Source organism: Sinohyriopsis cumingii, chromosome 12, assembly GCF_028554795.1.
Source record: "Sinohyriopsis cumingii isolate HCF-2022 chromosome 12, ASM2855479v2, whole genome shotgun sequence".
Classification (NCBI taxonomy): Eukaryota; Metazoa; Mollusca; class Bivalvia; order Unionida; family Unionidae; genus Sinohyriopsis; species Sinohyriopsis cumingii.
In genome coordinates this window covers 12046096-12062715 of record NC_142972.1, presented here as the reverse complement: position 1 = coordinate 12062715, position 16620 = coordinate 12046096, and the positions used below count along the sequence as shown (strand labels likewise).

At 34.8% G+C, this 16620-nt stretch overlaps 1 protein-coding gene across 4 annotated transcripts in view; it reads right to left on the bottom strand.

Moving 5' to 3' along the window:
* LOC149786011 (E3 ubiquitin-protein ligase rnf213-alpha-like) overlaps window positions 1–16620 on the bottom strand; it is a 353460-nt gene that overhangs the window by 226449 nt on the left and 110391 nt on the right. For all 4 annotated transcript variants that reach the window (XM_089976308.1, XM_089976310.1, XM_089976309.1 and 1 more), the window contains exons 21-24: window positions 16354–16503; window positions 9690–10332; window positions 5585–5777; window positions 4160–4296 (exon numbers count right to left, since the gene is read on the bottom strand). In XM_089976308.1, coding sequence (XP_089832434.1) covers window positions 4160–4296; window positions 5585–5777; window positions 9690–10332; window positions 16354–16503 — 1123 coding nt within the window. The remainder of the gene's footprint in view (window positions 1–4159; window positions 4297–5584; window positions 5778–9689; window positions 10333–16353; window positions 16504–16620) is intronic.

Sequence of the window (16620 nt, the reverse complement as noted above, 5' to 3'; positions counted from 1 at the left end):
CATACTTTTCAACATCAAAATCTACTAGAGAGAACAACAGCTCTTCTTGGTAGAGAACTGGCCAGATTCAACATCCAGATAGAACCCCATAGTGCAACTCACCTAAGGAAAGACAACTCATTGGATGACAAAGTAATATACACCCTTCTTCTATTGCAGTACAGGAATACAAATTACTACAGCGCTGTGATTGGTTGATATGCACATCTTCTGATGAAGACACTAATATGAATAAAGTTTCATGGCAATCAATTAACAAGAGGCCCAAGTGGCTCTTATACTGTTCACCTGCTTACATAACCTCACACAGCTACCCACTTTACTCAGCAGGATTTTTTAGCATAATAATACATTCTTTGTAAACTATCTACCAACTTTCTATCATGTTGTTTTTATATATTTTACTATATATTAGTCAATAAAGATGGCATAATATGCACTATCTATTGCTTATAATCAAAGGCAACCAGGCCTTGATGATAATCAACCCAAGAAATCAAAATTCTGGTTTAAAGAATGGTAAGAAGGTCATCCAGTCAGATACAAGCTTGCCCCATTAGGAAGCATGGGTCCCATTTATTTGCCTAGATCTTGAAGATATAAGCCATCAATTATAATTGATTATAATTCCATTCTGATCAAAGTTAGATGACAAAATTACAGCTTTCAGACTGGTGATAAACTCAGCCAATCACAAGCAAAATAACTTCATAAATATACATAGATTTCCCTTATTTATTGAAATCAGCCAAGATCTTAAAGATATAAGCATATGCTGTAAGTTTCACTTAAACTGAATAAAAAATACAGCCTCCACTGGGGCAACAAAATCAGCCAATCAGATGCATGGTTGCCTCATTAGTACCTGTGGAGCTTGTTCATTTATTGAACTCATTCAAGTTATATAAAAACTAGATCAAAAATATGGACCACAGTGATAAGAAAGTTAACCATTCAGAAAAAAGATCACCTCATAAATATATACAGATCTAACTCACTATTGAATTTGTCTGAGATTTTGTTGATAAACCCATGTTTAACTGAAATTGGATCAGAAATATGAACTGTAGAATGGAAAGAAGGAATTGTTGACATGTGCATGATGCACAACATACAATGCATGACGGAATACATGTCCACGCTATAAGCTCCCTTGGCATTACATCCATGTAAGCTAAAAACTACAGGATTAGTTGCATTCACAAGGTTCTATCATATATTGCATTCAGCTGCAAGGCAAAAAGGACAGTAACTCTAACAAAACTGTAGAAGACTAGTAATATGTGCATCTTCAAATGATGACCACAATATAGTGTCCTAGTGATCAAAAAAAAAAATGCAAAACTAGCTGCATTCATATGATTCCATCATATACAACATTCCACTTCAATTGCAAGTACAAAAGGGCAATAACTCTCACAAGAGCAGTGATTTGTTGATATGTAAGTGGTTCTGATAATGACCATAATATGTATCAAATCTGAAACTGACCCATTAAAAGCTAGACACAAGTTGTTTTTACAAGATTCTGTCATGAAATATTCAGCTACAATACAAAAAGGGAAATAGCTCTTAACAAGGTGGGAGCAAAGTAATTTGTTGATATCTTCTCATCATAACCATAATGTTTACTAAGTGTTATGGCTATCTATTTAAAACTTTTGGACCAGTTCTATTGCCTAACACTGCCTTCAGCTGCAAGTCAAAATGAGCAATAAGTCTTATAAATATTACAGAAACAAAGTCTGATGATCACTACAATATTAACCACTTTTCACATCAAACAACCAAAATCTATGGCATTGGTTGCATTCACAAGATTCTGTTATGGACACAAGGATAGGTTGATGGACAAACAAATGGATGGATGAATGCATATAAGGAATAATATATACTTCCACTTCTAACGAGATTGGGACACAAAATCTGTAATATTGACTTTAATCTAAGATTTGGACAGGTAGATAAATAGGTATACACACAAACAAAAACTAAAGTGACAAATTAGGCTCTACAAAGTAAGGGGTATAAGCTTCTTTTCTTTTCATCTACTATCTTTCTGAAGTTCATTTTTTTTGTTACTTTGTCTAATTAAATAACATACTATGAAATAAACAGAAATAGGTTTAAAATATATTATCATAAAAATTGCACAAAAATATCAGAGACAAATGTCAAATTGGAGACAAATGTATAACACATTCTGAACTTCACCATATTTTAATACATGTATTTGAGCCTGATAAACATCTATGAAATTCTACTCCATGTGTTATATGAGAATCTCTACTCCATCTGTTATAAGAGAATGAAAAAAACTTTATAATTAAAGCACCTATCTCTAGCACTAAATATAGAGATGTTTCAAGTGCATACTGTGCATGTGCATAATACTGGGAAATTACTACATGCAACATCACTATTCATCATGTTTTCAAGTGCTCACTGTGCATATATATCCATCATGTTTTCAGGTGCTTACTGTGCATCACTATCCATCATGTTTTCAAGTGCTTACTGTGCATCACTATTTTTTCAAGTGCTTACTGTGCATCACTATTCATCATGTTTTCAAGTGCTTAATGTGCACTACTGTCCATCATGTTTTCAGGTGCTTACTGTGCATCACTGTCCATCATGTTTTCAAGTGCTTACTGTGCATCACTGTTTTCAAGTGCTTACTGTGCATCACTATCCATCATGTTTTCAGGTGCTTACTGTGCATCACTGTCCATCATGTTTTCAAGTGCTTACTGTGCATCACTGTCCATCATGTTTTCAAGTGCTTACTGTGCATCACTGTCCATCATGTTTTCAAGTGCTTACTGTGCATCACTATTCATCATGTTTTCAAGTGCTTACTGTGCATCACTATTCATCATGTTTTCAAGTGCTTACTGTGCATCACTATCCATCATGTTTTCAGGTGCTTACTGTGCATCACTAGCCATCAAGTTTTCAAATGCTTACTGTGCATCACTGTCCATCATGTTTTCAAGTGCTTACTGTGCATCACTGTCCATCATGTTTTCAGGTGCTTACTGTGCATTTTAAACCACTATGTTTTCAAATGCTTACTGTGCAGTAATATCCATCATGTTTTTAACTGCCTACTTAGCTGGACTATCTGTTATGTTTTCAAGAGCTGACTGTGCAAATAATCACACAATTTATATTGTTCTCTGATAATTTTTGCAAGTTCAAGTGAAACTAAATTAAACCTTAGATGCTGTATGTCAATGATGTGGCATGCTAAATAACCCGATGTAAAAAAGAAGTGTGGCAATGCTAAATAACTTGATGTAAAAAAGAAAGTGGCATGCTAAAAAACTTGATGTAAAAAAGAAAGTGGCATGCTAAATAACGGTATGTAAATAAGAAGTGTGGCATCCTAAATAAACCGATGTAAAAAAGAAAATGTGGCATGCTAAATAACCCTATGTAAAAAAGAAAGTGTGGCATGCTAAATAACCCTATGCAAAAAGGAAAGTGTGGCATGCTAAATAACCCTATGTAAAAAAGAAAGTGTGGCATGCTAAATAACCCTATGTAAAAAAGAAAGTGTGGCATGCTAAATAACCCTATGCAAAAAAGAAAGTGTGGCATGCTAAATAACCCTATGTAAAAAAGAAAGTGGCATGCTAAATAGCCCTATGTAAAAAAGAAAGTGTGGCATGCTAAATAACCCTATGTAAAAAAGAAAATGTGGCATGCTAAATAACCCTATGTAAAAAAGAAAGTGTGGCATGCTAAATAACCCTATGTAAAAAAGAAAGTGTGGCATGCTAAATAACCCTATGTAAAAAAGAAAATGTGGCATGCTAAATAACCCTATGTAAAAAAGAAAGTGTGGCATGCTAAATAACCCTATGTAAAAAAGAAAGTGTGGCATGCTAAATAACCCTATGTAAAAAAGAAAGTGTGGCATGCTAAATAACCCTATGCAAAAAAGAAAGTGTGGCATGCTAAATAACCCTATGTAAAAAAGAAAGTGTGGCATGCTAAATAACCCTATGTAAAAAAGAAAGTGTGGCATGCTAAATAACCCTATGTAAAAAAGAAAGTGTGGCATGCTAAATAACCCTATGTAAAAAAGAAAGTGTGGCATGCTAAATAACCCTATGTAAAAAAGCAATAAATAGTATAACAATCAGTTTACCTGTCTCTGACAACCGTTTCAGTATAAGTCCCAAATGTTCTACACTGAGATAGTCTTTCACACTGGAGGAAACTGAATTGAGAAATTCCTTCCAAAGATGCTTTAGGTCCTTGATTAGAGGTTCTACATTCACATTCCTGTTAAGAGAAATTGAAACAAGAATTCCACACAAAGCTATTTCTGACAAGCTCTTATGGTTAAATTTAGTGAACAAACATTCTTATACAATGTTATGACTATGCCAGTAACAGTATCAGACAAGAAGTAAAATTGAAAGCTAAAGTGTTCCCTCATTATAGCACTGTTCAGAGGAGTACTGTGATACATGTGAGGTCACCTTATATAAGGGTAGATTCACTATCACAACTAAATCATCCCCATAAAAGGATTATTGACCACACCATGGCATACAATAGACCATAGTAATTACTAAAATTAAGCACAATTATGGAAGCATGAAATGTAGGTCACTAGGACCCACTTTTGTATGTAATGAAGATTATTCTTAAGGATTATTACATGCATCAAGTTAATACTAAGGAATAGTCCTGAAAATGAATGCACCAATCTATTTTCATGAATGTACATACAATAGTGTCAGAAACATAATACTAATTTTAAAAATATACATTCCATTGCTATTACAATTATTTACAAAATTGATGAAAAGTGATTCTATTATTTGTCTAAGCTAAACAGGAGCCCAAATATCTTGCCTGATTATTCAATAAGGAATATCAATATTCAAACCCCTGGCCATTGACTGATATCTCAAGCATCATTAATACTGGCTAAATTGTTAAATATGGAACCCATTCATGAAATGACTGATCACAAAATAGGCAAAATCATAACTTTTGTTAAAAATGCAAGATAAGGTTAACCTAGTCTGATTCAACTTGGTTGACCATTGTTTGCAGAAACCAGTTTTATTTTTAAATGATGTTTAATAGTGAAAGTAAATATAAAATTTAATTTGATGGAAATGTACAGAATTATTCAATATTAAAGCAATTATAAAGGCACATGCAACACATAATCGTATCAGCCCATGTGGACTCACAGTATATGAACCTCTCAACCTTTCTTTACTACATTTGCAAGATTGTCCATCTCAATGTAACTGAAAAAGATATGACCATCTCTTTTTTTAAAGTTTTGATGTTTTCGCATCATTTACCTGAAAAAGTCAAAAATCATTCTCCAGTATGAAACATGTCCAAGTAAAATACTTGTCATCAAGAAGAAATATAAGAGACTGAAAATATGGACACTGTAAGATGGCTGGCATGTGTAATCTGATGGATGCAAGGTCATACAATAACCTCACATGGTATATTACTTAGTCTAATCAATTCATGAAACAAGCAATAAATTAAATTCTCACAAAATTAATCTTCTGCAGACTGTATACAATTTTCTCACCTTCCAGCTACTTCCAACTTGTTAATGATGGAAGCAGTGACAGCTGTTACAGAAGTATCAGACCTGGTCCAACCTTCATATGATGATATTTTGGTAACTTCAGCCTCCATCATTTCTTCTTGACCCACCAACCCAATATCTTCAATGCTATCCTCTGTCACAGTGTCTTCATTGTCAAAACACCATACAAGTCCTACCAAAAATTAAAATTATATTAAAGCTATTACAGAAGAATACTTAAATCCAACTGAGAATGGATTTACAATTTGTTGAAGCAAAAACTCTTCTACAACAGAATGATAGTGGCAAACAAAAGGGTCAGTGATGATGATGATGATGATGATGATGATGATTATGTAGCTACAAATGGTATCAATCTACTGAACAGAAAAAGATACATTCTACTGAGGTAACAAGTCAATAAGCCTTTGTTTTCTTACATTTTGTTCTAGTTTGATAACTATGAACAAATCCAAGAAAGAGATCCATGTTATTGAAAAATTACACTGTATCAAGAAATTGAATTATTACATTGGTATGTGCATGTACATGCCACGTTCAACCATATAAACTGATCTTTCAAATTAGCTTTGTTTAATAAAAGATATAAAATCTTGGCAAACCCTGATTTTCCAAGGAGTTGTTGGACATAAACTTGCAGAATGATTTGTTTCAAATTGCTGTTGCTGCCCTGTAATGTGAGCATCTGTGGTTTGTTTCAATGGTTGTATTTTTACAATCAATTAAAAGTTTACCTGTATTGTATTGTCACATTAATTTGTCTTTTGCATCAAATCAAGTAAATGGAGTAGAATAAAAGGTAAAAATGCATGCAGATTCTACCTGCATAAGAGTAAAGAGTAACTGTAGTATGTCAACCCGTTTAAACTGAATAATCAAACAGTGAGAACACTGTAAGTACATGTGACATAATTAAAGTATCTAATATTAATCAGCAGTTTATCGTATTCATTCACAAATGTGATCAATGATAGCAAAAGAATAAAAAAAAGGCATACCAAGTGCACAAAAAGTCAAGTTTCACAGAGTTTGTTATGGAAAAGCAAGTTCCAAAGTTTATAGTGAATTTAAAATTCCCAAAGTGGCAGTCAAGAAGTTTGTTAAGGATGTGTAGAAATTTCACCATAGCTTGCAAAAATCAACAGCTTCAGTCTTTTACTAATAAAACAATTTTTACAAAGTTTTTCTTCCAAATTTATGGCAACACTTTAATGTATCCACATTCACATGCAAGAAGTGAAGCTCTCATACACAATGTTTTGCTCCTACACATGTGATATGTGTTGAAACCACTTGGGGTAAGGTTTTAAATAATTACAAAGTCAAATATCCAAGCCATGTGATTTCTTCCTCTTATTAGTATCAAAGGTTTTAAAACACAGAAAAGAACCAAGACCCAGTCTGATGCCTGCATCATGGCCCATACTGAGAAAAGAATCAAGACCCAGTCTGATGCCTGCAGCATGGCCCACACCATTTTTACTATCCTCTTTACTTGCATCCTGAGGTCAGGGCACCAGAGAAGGGTGAGAGCTGTAAGCAGGTAGAATGCTAAGCCAGATTTTGTACTATCATAAAAGGAACCAACAACAAAAATTCCTTCAATCTGGTGTATCAAAAATAAAAGCCCAACTGGAAAAAGTGGATGCTGACATATCAAAGGAACCCTTTTTAGAAGTGGGAAGGGATGCTTCCAAAGTTTTCTTTTCTATCAAAGGAAACCAAATAAAACCGTAAAGCCCTAAGGAGTCTTACCTGATCATCCCAGCACTGATAAAACTGAGACTGGTGATTTTAACAGAAAGTGGAGCTAATGAAGAAGCAGATTATTTGAGCAGAAAAACAGGTTGTCAAAGAAGCAAAGCTAAATTATATTTACCACTAAACCATAAAATATCCTTTCTACTGACAAAGTATGAAACTCACTCCTACTTGCCAAGGCTACAGTAAGTAATCTTGATGGAAGAGTAATTCTGCTATATCCTAATGTACAGACCATTCCATAGGGACCACACAGCCATTTCCAGACAGACTGTTTGCCATGATATTCCTCTTGCTGGGAATATGGAGGACTTGAAGCATAATCTCAGATGAGAGTGCCCAATGGAGGTGATTCCAAACTTCCACACAAAGAGAAGGAATGAGTATCTCCAAGCTTCATGAGGTGCACTACTACTGATGTGCTGTTCAATTAGACCAACAAATAGTGACCCCTTTTAAGGCTGACATAACCCTTTAGGGCAGCATGAAGGTTTGTATGCAGCCTCCAGATCACTAAAAGCATGAACTGGAGCAGGTGCAAGTAAAGTCTCCTTAGGGGAACCAAGACTGCTGCAGTTCAGGGTTCCTAGTAGTGAAAGGTAAAGACAGACTAATGAGGCCTTGGTTAGAATAACTGTATGAAACACATGATCATGTTAATCCTGTCCAGGGAGACCTAGACTCCCTTGAAGTTTATGAGGAAACTCATCCCTGCATAAACAAAATCCAAAGAAGGTGTGACACTTCATTACAATAATCCTGAGAGAGGTCACTATGGAACAACAAAGGTACAAGTCCTTCAGCATGTAATCTCTGTGGACATTGAGCACCAACCAGCTGTCAACCAGTTGTTGTAAAACTGAAGGATTAGAATATCTAGGGACCTAAGACAGACTGTGACTAACCCCATCACCCTGATAAAAATTCTTGGTGCAGAAGCAAGTCTGAATGGAAGAGATCAAAAGTGGAATACCTCTTGACCAAGGCAAAAACAGAGGCATCTCTATGCAGTAAGAAGACAGAGATGTGAAGATATGCATCTTGAAAATTAATGGAAACTGCCAAGTCACAAAGCCTTATGGCATTCCAGACTGAAGCAATAGTCTCCATCTTGAAGCATTCTTTCGAAAGAAATTTGTTCAGGTCAGAAAGGTCAATGATGTGTTGAAACATTCTGCCTTTCACTGAGACCAGAAAAATCTGGCAATAAAATGCCAAGGCCTGGTCATTTATTACCCTTTAGCAGAGGGTGGGTGGGCTGGTTGGTTTGTTGGTAACACTAACTTTAATTATGTAATACTTCCTTGCTACTAATGCATTGGTTTCCTTTTCAGGGTTGCCAGGTCCCCAGTCTAGTTAAATATTCCCTCCTCCAATTAGTAGGGTCACAATTAAAAAGAACATGATCCCAATCAGACTTTTTAATTATAGCCAACATGCATAATATCTTTCAACTTGGACCTAGATAAATGGACATCAGAATAGGTAGGGATGCGGGAATCTCTGGGTGATGCACAAATATCCTCAGAGATTTTCTTTTGTGATGATGAGGAGGAAAAAACCTTCATCCTCTCTGTGCAGCTACATTCCACCAAGTCCCACACTTGATTTCTTCAGAGACAACAAACTAGACATCCATCCATGTTTGCACAACCAGTGCATAGTAGGTAGGTGAGGCCTTCCTGTGCATGCACTTAGCAACATCATGCAACATATTAAGCACTGAAAGAGGAAACATAACCACAAAAGAACAAAACAGCCAGGAACCCAAACAAGATAGGCAAAACTTACCCAAGCACTCTAATTACAAAGGTGGTAAAATTTTACTGCAGCACCACTTGCTTACTCAAGTCATAAAAGCACTTCAACATTAACGAACTCACACAGAATACACTCAACTAAAGCAAGGTCTGAAAAGATAAAACATTCAATCTATACAAAAAGGTATATAATATTGTCTACACAGATGTTTAATGATGACAAAGAAGGAGAATTTCAAAAAGCAATCGGATTTTCAATTGAAGACTGCATGACCTGGTGAAAGATATGAGTGCTAAGTACAAGGCACAGGCAGCAATTCAAAAACAAATTTTGCTGCAAGTCCTACTCAGATAGTTCATTAGAAATCCATAGTAATATTTTCTTAATATTGGCTGATATGTTACTTTAATGTATCTTTTTTTTCTTTTCTTTCTGTTGCAATAGCAGTATCAACAATAATATTGTGAATAGAGTAATAGCAGTTAAGTAGTAGCAGGAGTAGTAGTAGTACTGGTGGCACTACTACTACTGCTGCTACCACTAGAAAAATAAGAAAGCATACCTTCTGCAATTTGGTCAGGCTCCAGATGTTTTAGCGCTTCCTTGGCAACAAGCTCAGAGTATCCACCATTTATCATTTCTCTAATGAAGAGTTGTCTTCTGTTGACAATTTTCTCCTCGTTATCTTCCTCCATCTTTTCAACCTTCCTAATTTTGCCCTCTTTATCCTCATCCATCTCCATCTGAACTTCCTCCACATCCTTTGAAGCTCTCTGCATGGCATTCACCAGATCTTCATATGTACAACTCACCTTCACAGCTGACAGAAGGGGATAAATTCGAACATCTGGACCAGAAACTGTACCAATTTTCACCAGTTCTTGTTGTAAAAAGACCAGTTGGTCAGTTGTGAAAAAGTTCAGCTCAAAGTATTTGTTTCTTTTCTCATTAATATAATCCAACCACTTTTCAAGGCACCTCTCCATAAATCTGGCTATCTTGGGAATAATGGCAGTAATATCTTCCATGTCGGATATACGGCCTTTTAGAGGCGCAGCACCTTCTCCAAAATGGATAAAGGCACAGACAGGTTGCACTGGGTTGCTGCGACAGAAAAATCTCGCTTGCCAATTTTTGTACAGGATACATCCAGCAGAAATCAGTTTGATGTATACACTAGCTAGTCTAGTAACACTGTCAAAAACCTGCAAAATTCAACAATGCTTATAGACAATTTTTGTGAACCACTGAATCAAGATATTATCATATGTTGGCAATGGTGCTATAAGCATAACCAATAAATCCTGGTTGCCTCTTTTAATAATTAAAGATCCCATAGGTCCATTATTGGGAGTCATATTTCATCTAGAAATTGATTGATATTTAACACTGTTAATTTTTCTTTTGAATCAATACTAAGAAACTGTGACAATAAAATTTACACAGTACTTATACATGACCCTACAGGAACTTGTCAGTGATAAAGAATAGGGTTTATGTCTATGATTTTCAAAACCCAAATAAAAACTATTTTTTTAGAAATAAAATGTCAGAGTTGATTTTCTGTTGTTTTATTTCACTATAATTTTGCAGAGACCATCAAAGATTCCCATAACAGAAACCACATCTTTTGTACTGAGGAGAAGTAGCAACAGTGAGAGACCATTAGAAAGACATTACATTTTGATCTTAAATACCAAATGACATATTATAGTTGTTAAAATAATAGTAATAAAAGGATTTCATTAATTCTGCTCATAAATGCCAAAGGACATTTGCAGTTCTTACTACTACTACTATAAGAAGAGAAGAAGAACAAAAAGGGATTTCCTTCTTATGAGAATACCCTGTCTGCGTTAACAATATAGCTTTATACAAGGGGTGGCCTCTTACTGGGGGAAGATAATGGTTAAAATGTACTATTTCTCATGTCAGGCAAGGCAGCCTCAAGGGGTTGCCACTCTTGAGAGACCACGGTCAAGAAGGGAACATTTTAATAATAAAAATAATAATAATAATAATAATAATAATAATAATATTGAGACCCAATTTTGTCATTTACTGTATTAGGTCCAGCTAAAAGCATCATGAATTTATGATAAAAGTAGAGAGCTTTTGTAATAAAACATCAGATAATCATCCTGCAAACACTCACAGCCTATGATTAGGCCCAAGCGGGACTGATAATCGTCCTGCAAACACTCTCAGCCTATGATTTGGCCCAAGCGGGACTGATAATTGTCCTGCAAACACTCTCAGCCTATGATTAGGCCCAAGCGAGACTGATAATTGTCCTGCAAACACTCTCAGCCTATGACTAGGCCCAAGCGGGACTGATAATAGTCCTGCAAACACTCTCAGCCTATGATTAGGCCTAAGCGGGACTGATAATCGTCCTGCAAACACTCTCAGTCTATGATTAGGCCCAAGCAGGACTGATAATTGTCCTGCAAACACTCTCAGCTTATGATTAGGCCCAAGCGGGACTGATAATCGTCCTGCAAACACTCTCAGCCTATGATTAGGCCTAAGCGGGACTGATAATCATCCGCAAACACTCTCAGCCTATGATTAGGCCCAAGTGGGACTGATAATTGTCCTGCAAACACTCTCAGCCTATGATTAGGCCCAGCGGGACTGATAATTGTCCTACAAACACTCTCAGCCTATGATTAGGCCCAAGCGGAACTGATATTACTCACCTGTCTTACATAACTTGACAGCTGACCATTTCACAATAGAAGGAACGAAACTTATTTAAACTCCTAATTTATTTAAACTACTCCCAAACCATTATATCATTTTGATTTATCTATTATACTATATTCTCATAAAAATCCTTTTCAAAGAAAAAGGCACAGTAATTATGCATGATCTCTTGCTCATAATCAAAGACATCCAAGATTTTTAAAGTTAAGTTTACCGACAAAACTTTAATTTACAGCTGATAGTTCTCTATTCGACAAATGCATTTGTAAGTGTTTCTTGATAAAAGGCTTCATTCTTTTACCATAATTGTGAAAAGTATAAAATAGAGATTTAAAATAATTTGTTTGCATTGGCACTGAATGTTCTGAAATAGAAATAAAATGATGAACCGTGCATGTGATAACATATAAATTACAAATGTTTCAGGGTCTTCAGGAAGGAAAAATTAGCAAATCTGAAACAATATTTCAACAAAGATATCAAACTTGCTTCCAAAAATTTAAGAATTTTGAATGTGGTAAAGTTTTTTAAATAATATTCTGCAAATAAATTTTCAAAGATATGGTTGTTACTAGAAATATGCTATTGCCAGAACAGAATCAATATTAGAGAAAAAAACACTTGCAAATAAATATGTATCGCTGTGTAAAGAAAACTGTTTCCCTAATTATAACATTGGACATAGTATGTGCTACACAGCAGTTGTACATTTTCTCTATCATCAATGCATCTAATCAAATGTTTTTTTGATTACTATCTCTTCTCTATTGGCGTGCATCTGAGACCAAAGGAAATATTTTGCTTTTGGCTGGGATAAGCCCACCTGAAGGTTTACTGTCTTAAAGGTACTTTTGAGAAGATACTTCTGAGTTTTTAGATCAGGAGTTCAAACTCTTCAATCACACACAGTGCATAATTATATAAGCATCTTGAGATTATAATGATTTCATTTTAGGCTTTTAATTCTGTTATACATGGAAGATCATTCATTTAAATCCCTAAGGTGAATCATTTGGCAATTTTTTTCAATTATTTTTCTGCAATGTAAGCCTCTGGTATTCAGTTTTTTTTGGTAACTGGTTTGAATTTACTGTCAAGAGGAAATACACTGTGTGACATAAAAAGTGATTCTCAACAGATACCATAATAGGTAAATTCCCTTTTTTTCCTTTATGGACAGACAGGAATCATATTTTTAAAAAGAAAATAAACTGATTATATAGCATATGAATTAAGAACACTTTCCAACTGTGCTGAGTTTCAGAATTATGTGTTAATTTTTGTTGTTAATAAAACTCACTGGATATCTATTTAAAAATTTTACTAAAAATTTGATCAGAAATAGTCAGTTAAGTGTTCAAAAGCTCAGCCAATCATATCCAAATTCCCTTGTCTGTATGCATTTATATTGTTCATACCAGTACCCATCTAAGATCTTGATTATTTAAGTCTATTTACTAATAATGAATCAGAAATCGAGTCTCAAGAGCAAGTTCAGACAATTAAATGTAAGATCATTTCGATTTTGTACATGGATCTTGCCATTCATCAAACTTATACAAGATTTGTATCATATAAACCTGTATTCCAAGAATGATTAAAATCAGATCAGAAATATTGCCACCAAAGTGGTAACTAGCTCAACCATTCTGATGCAGGTTCAGCTCATTAATGTGCATTGATCTCATTATTAAACAGGTCCAAGATCATGATGTTATTACCATAAGTTCAAAGTTTTATCAAAGTTGAATGAAAAGTATGACCTACAGAAAGCCAGATGCCAGAATATCTCATTGTTATATGTGGATCTCATTCATTATCAAACTTGTCCAAGATCTTTGTCATATAAGCATATATTCCAAGTCTTTGGAATACTTATGTGTTTCTTCCACAGAACAGTATTCACAAGTACCAAAGTTTCCACTTACATATGGCACAAATTGGACTATTTCATAAATGCACATTGCATTTTCTCAACACAGTAATCAGTGTTATGCTAAAAGAGAAAAACATAATTACAAATGAACAAGGGGCCCCGAGTGGCCGAGTGGTCTAAAGCGCTCTTCGTTACGGATCACTGCCATCTCACCTCTGTCTGTGGCGGTTCGAGTCTAAGATTCAGCCAATGTGGGCATGTGAGAAAGCTTGTCAGTAGCTTCTCGTGGGTCGGTGGTTCTTTCCAGGGTTTTCCGGGTTCTTCCTCCACCATTAATACTGGCCGCCATGTATAGCCTATCGTGCTGAAAAATGGCGTTAAACCCCACAACAACAACAACAACAACAAATGAACAAAAAGAATCTTTTTAAATAAATTTTTGTTTCATTATTCTGACCAACAGTTTTAAATTTAGACTGATTGTACTTCAGTGTTCTAAAGTTTTTAATTTCCCCTTTATTATGGACATTTCAAACTAAGTACTGCCACAAGGTATATTGTAAAAGCATGAGTATGATAGACATACTGTATTTCATGTTATTTTTCGTACATGAGAAAATAATTGTTAACTTCAGTGTACGAAAAATTATATGTAAAATAAATAATTATCATTTGGTGGTACTGACCGTGTATGAAAAATAAAGGGATTGTACCTAAACAAGTTCTTCAGAACACAAGCTACTCGACAACCTAACAATACAAACATACAAAGTAAATGCATATTTTCTGTCTCATTCTGCTCTCAACTCAAGAATCTAATTACAATAAAAATAAAAGTACTCAAAGATTTTTGTTGTTATTAGTGAACAAGAGAGAGAGAAAAAGAGAGACAGAGACAGAGAGATAGAGAGAGAGAGACAGGGAGAGAGAGGATTATGTCTCAGTGTGCAAGCTCATCTGCAATCAGAGCATATGTAGCTGTTATGTTGTGTAATGTTGGCAAAATGATTAAGATGGTTTGAACATGTATTAGTTATGGGTATCATTTATTGGTAAAGTGTATGCAACGATATGAGACCACACTGTCAAGAAATTAAGTACAACTTGTATTTTTACATTAACAATAATCTCATTATCAAACTGCAATAAAAAATAAAGCACTTGAAATCACGTTTTAGTTAATGCATATGAGCGCGTGTGTGAGAGAGAGAAAGAGAGAGAGATGAAACAAAATTCTGCCAGTGTACAAGACCGTATTTATTCAGGGTGGTTTTTATTTGTAGCATTTGCAAAGAATTTAAAAAAAGACTGTTACCTGACAATTGTGATAATCCTCATGTATTATGACCCTACTATATTCTGTTATCAATAAACACTGCTAAATCAACAATTCTTCTTGTTTTAATTACAATGTACATTGTCATAACAACCACATGGTTATGCTGTGTTATTTACACAGTAATTAAACATGCTTAGCGGTTTGGGTTATTCCACTTGAAACCAGATTGAGTCCAAGAATTGACAGAAGAGGTCAAATCAGAGAGGCTGCCTGTAGGGAAATGAAGCTCTCTTTAGGGAAATGAAAATCTGTCAATGTGCTATTGAAGCCGTTGTCCATACAGCAGATGTTATAAGGACAAGCGATCATACGCATTGTTATTCGAACTCGCCAATAAAGATAAAAGTGGGGTATATCGTAGAATAGATTTGTAATAAAATGTTAATTATATCAAAGTCAAAACAGAACAAGTACTTAAAAGATAGAATATGTATATATATGAATCGATTTATCGGAGTCCCTGACTTTCATATTTACGACAGAAAATGGATGCCTGCATGATTTTTTAAAGGGGGGTGGGTGGGTCAGTCAGTCACGGCCAGGAGAGTTAGTATAGTAAGCAGTCTTAAACTAAAGCTAATATTTACTAAGCATTTTGAACAGAATCCTATGACATATTTTCAGCTTCATTTGCATGATTAAATTTGTCAGAATATATGTGTGTGTGTGTGTGTGTCTATATATATATATATATATATATATATATATATATATATATATATATATATATATATATTTATATTTGCACTATGATTTCCAGGGGGTCACAAAAAGATAAAAAATTGGCTGCATATCTATCCATGTACTGCATGCATGGATGTATAAACACAAAACTGTGTACAGCACCAAACCTGATCTGTTGTCACTCACTGTGCTCACAGATCAAGGTCTATGCTATTTGCTTGAAATCATAAGGTGAATAAAAAGCACTGACACAGACCCTTAATATTATGGGTCAATGCTGTTTGCAAACATTATGGACTATGCCAGTAGATGTACTGCTTCCGCACTGATTCACATTACTCAATACAGTTTCACTTCTTTGAAAAATTAATTTTAAAACACACAATTCTGAATTCCAAAATTTCAGAAAACAAAACTTCATTATCATTATGTAAGAAACAAAACAAAATGCACTATTTGACAGTCTTTATTACAAGATGGAATCTCTAGCACACAAGCATTTAAGGCCACAATTTGTTTGTTTCAAAATGTGGAATGTAACCTGAAAATGGGGCAAATTTTTAATCTCTTCATGGCCCCTGGAAAAATATATGCACTGTTCTTTCTTTTAATAGTTACCATGGTAAATCTGTCAACATTATCCTTCCCTTGTTCTGCTTTCCCCGCCACCAACATCAGCCGACTCTGAAGATCCTGTAGCTGCTCAAATGTGTATTGCCTCTTTTTTCCATCTCCAGAGACTGTAAGATGTACTACTTTATGAAGATCCTGTAACAAAAAGTATAATGTTAATAACAAATATCTTAACAAACAGGATTTTCATTGCAGTATTTACTGTTTTTTGACTTTGTAAGTGTCATGTTTGCCGCCCATGATTACGTAAGT